Raw genomic sequence first — 3,195 nt, 5'->3', positions numbered from 1 at the left:
TTTTAGAGACGTGTGTATATATAGTAATTATATTGCTGTTGTTTATTGCATAAGAACAAATGTTTATTAATATAACTTTCTATTACATTCTCATTGGCAAAGCATTCATAATTCTATTTCTTTTTTCATTCCCTAAATTTACCACATTTCCATATACAACCGGATTTATTTGATCATTATGTCCATATACACCAATAAGCATTTCATCATTTTGAAGTATACAAATGTTATGTAGTACGCAGCATGCAATAATAAATTCTGGGATTTTTTTTATATCTGTTAATGGCAAACAATCTAACAATATTCGAAAACGAATTTTCAATTGCCCTATCGCTCTTTCGACTGCCATTCTCGTTGATGACAAACAAAAATTAAAATTTTTTTGCCGAAGTGTGAGATGTCCGTTATCTCGAAATGGCACCATTACATGGGGATGAATACCATAGGCAGCATCTCCAATGATATGGGAATTATTCGGAAAGTATTCCTCAGACAATTCAAGAAATCGAGCCACCGGTGAGTTGCGGAATACTCTAGCATCGTGGACAGATCCCACCTGCCCAGCATAGCAATGTGTAAATACACCCCGATAATCACATACAACTTGAACATTGATGGAGTGAAACCCTTTTCTATTAATATAAGAGTTTGCATCTTCAACGGGAGCTCGAATTTTGACATGTGTGCCATCGATAGCGCCAATTACGTTGGGAAAGCCACGTGATTGTTGAAATTGTTCCATCACATTTAGAGCATCCTGGTCTCTCGGCCATCTAATGAAACGAGGTGAAACACAATGTAGAGCATAGGTTACTCGCCGTAATGCTCGAAAGGCAGTTGCCATTCCTACACCAAATTTTGTAGCTACAGACCTATAACAATAATGTGCCATGCAAATTAAATAATGCTGAAACTTTAAACGACACTTAATATATACGTTGTCATGTTCTTATTATACACGGATACAGAATAGATATCAAATATACCTGTAAGAATCAGGTGTAGCCATAAACCAGATGGCGATAAGTAATTGTTTTTCTTCTGAGATTGTTTTTCTACCAGCTGATGCAGCATTATTGATAGCACGTAATCCTGGACCAATTGTTGTAAGCACTATTTCAAATGTTTCAGGAAACATTCTAAAATACAGAAATTCACTTGATAAATACTAATGAAAGGTAAATAAAAACAATTTTGTAATGATATACGCTGCCACTTTTCTAGGTATATTATTTATATCACTTGATTTATATTAAATGAGAAAGTAAAATTCAAAAAGTAAAATCAATAAATTTTATTTATTGATTTATATTACTACAATTTATGATATTGTAACGTCTCGCTCGGCGTGATGTCTCGCCGTTGGCACGTCACTCCGCGCACTCGCGTATGGGTCGGTTCGACGCCTTACTCTCTCGCGCTCCGCGCCGCGAGTAAATAAGAGAGAGAGGACTTTAGTGAAATGGGGAAACTTTATTAGCCGTAACGTACACGTCTTCTCTCTAGCGAGATCAGAACAAGACAACGGAACATCAATAATCAACATATCCCATCGGTCCTTGGCGACCGGCGTCTCTATGCGCCGCAACTTCAGCCCACGGCCGGCGCGCATTCAACGGGTGACAGGCACAACACCTCGCGGGCGTAACAATATTATTTAAAGAATAACTTGATCTCATGTTCTTATTTCTTTCATACAAAGTTATAATTACTCACCGAAAATGTTCCTTGAATATTGTTCTCGAGTAACTGGGAATAACTCGTTCCACATAACCTGTTAGTTTCTCTACAGCTACCATTTCTCCACGTGTTTCTTCAACCATTAATATTGTATATAATATTTCTAATTCTATATTCAAACTTAGTATATCTTCATTTTCGTTTTCACTCTCACTAGAGTCACTCTCACTACTGCTGCTTTCGTCATTTTTTACTATTAAAAATGAAGCTACTGCTATTACTGTTTTGTCATCCATTCTGGTGGCATCCATTTTCGTTTCATATCAAACGCATCAAAATCCGTTCCGTTTCCAAGAGCGCATAGGCACATTAATGGAAACGGAACGATATCAATGCGCGCAGCGCATTGGATGCGATCTATGCATTCAATGCGTGAAACGGAAGGCACCCTGGATAATTTTTTGCATACAAGTACTGCTTCAATGGAAAAAATAACCTCGTATATTGAAAACATTGTAACACAAAAACCTGCTACACAAGCTTCATCTGGTTCTGTTGATAAAGAAGTATCAGTCATGTCAGAATGCATTTCTATGTCTTTAAAGAAAATTAAGGCTGAGAATCAATTGCCTTGTATGATAAAAATATTGGAAACCATTCAGTCTTTTTCTAATGATCACAGTGATTAAAGTTATCTGACTAAAGTTATCTATAAAGTATTCTGACATCCATCCTTTTTCTATATTTTTAAATTAAATGTTATTAAATTCAGTTAAATAAATATAACTATAATATTTAGATGAACAGAATATAAGTAGTATATTTTCAGCAATATATACATGTGATATTATCATGGTGGTGGATTTTTTTTTTAGAGAGGACTAAAACCCCATCACCTTATGAAATATATAGATGAACAAAGTAATATTTTATTTTAATGAAATTTTTTGTTATCTTGGCAGACAGATAATATTTGAAATGAAATATTGTATTACCTATCTGCCACAATAAATGAATAAATTTTAAGTATTATTATTAAATATTAATATATTTTACATGCCGCTTGTGATATTATTAAGTATTGATATGATATTATTCAGTATTATTTAGTATTACTAGATTGTAAGTTTATATTACCATTCATTAGACGCTAATATTCAATAAATACACGTATGTACTGGTGTCATTCTGTCACCTTTGCTACAGTCTTAGTACGGTCATAAATTTTTGTGCCTGATCTATTAGACAGCTAATGAACAAAAATTGAAACAGAGAAAAATAGTGTGAAATAATATTGCGCCTAAGGGTTTAGTAATACGGAGTATGAAAAATTATATTTTTTAACCAAAAATTTCTTACAATCACGTCTTCTAATATTTGTGTACAAGTTAAAGATTAACACAATGTGATATTACATATGTAAATGCGATATTACTACGTCATTAGTATATAAGAATTAGAATACTGATGTTTGTACTTATGTACACACTTAAAAACATGTATATAATTATTTGT

General features: G+C 33.5%; 1 protein-coding gene across 1 annotated transcript; it reads right to left on the bottom strand.

Annotated features, from left to right (window-relative positions):
- Positions 1 to 75: 75 nt before the first annotated feature.
- On the bottom strand, positions 76 to 960 carry LOC105566554 (putative nuclease HARBI1). The gene has a single exon (XM_012020641.1). It carries the CDS (start codon positions 890 to 892, stop codon positions 83 to 85), a length of 810 nt encoding a protein of 269 aa, XP_011876031.1. The 5' UTR covers positions 893 to 960; the 3' UTR covers positions 76 to 82.
- Between the last annotated feature and the right edge of the window lie 2,235 nt (positions 961 to 3,195).

Source organism: Vollenhovia emeryi, unplaced genomic scaffold (assembly GCF_000949405.1).
Source record: "Vollenhovia emeryi isolate VEMERY1.0 unplaced genomic scaffold, V.emery_V1.0 DF943187.1, whole genome shotgun sequence".
Taxonomy (NCBI): Eukaryota; Metazoa; Arthropoda; class Insecta; order Hymenoptera; family Formicidae; genus Vollenhovia; species Vollenhovia emeryi.
This window is presented reverse-complemented; position numbering and strand designations above follow the sequence as displayed.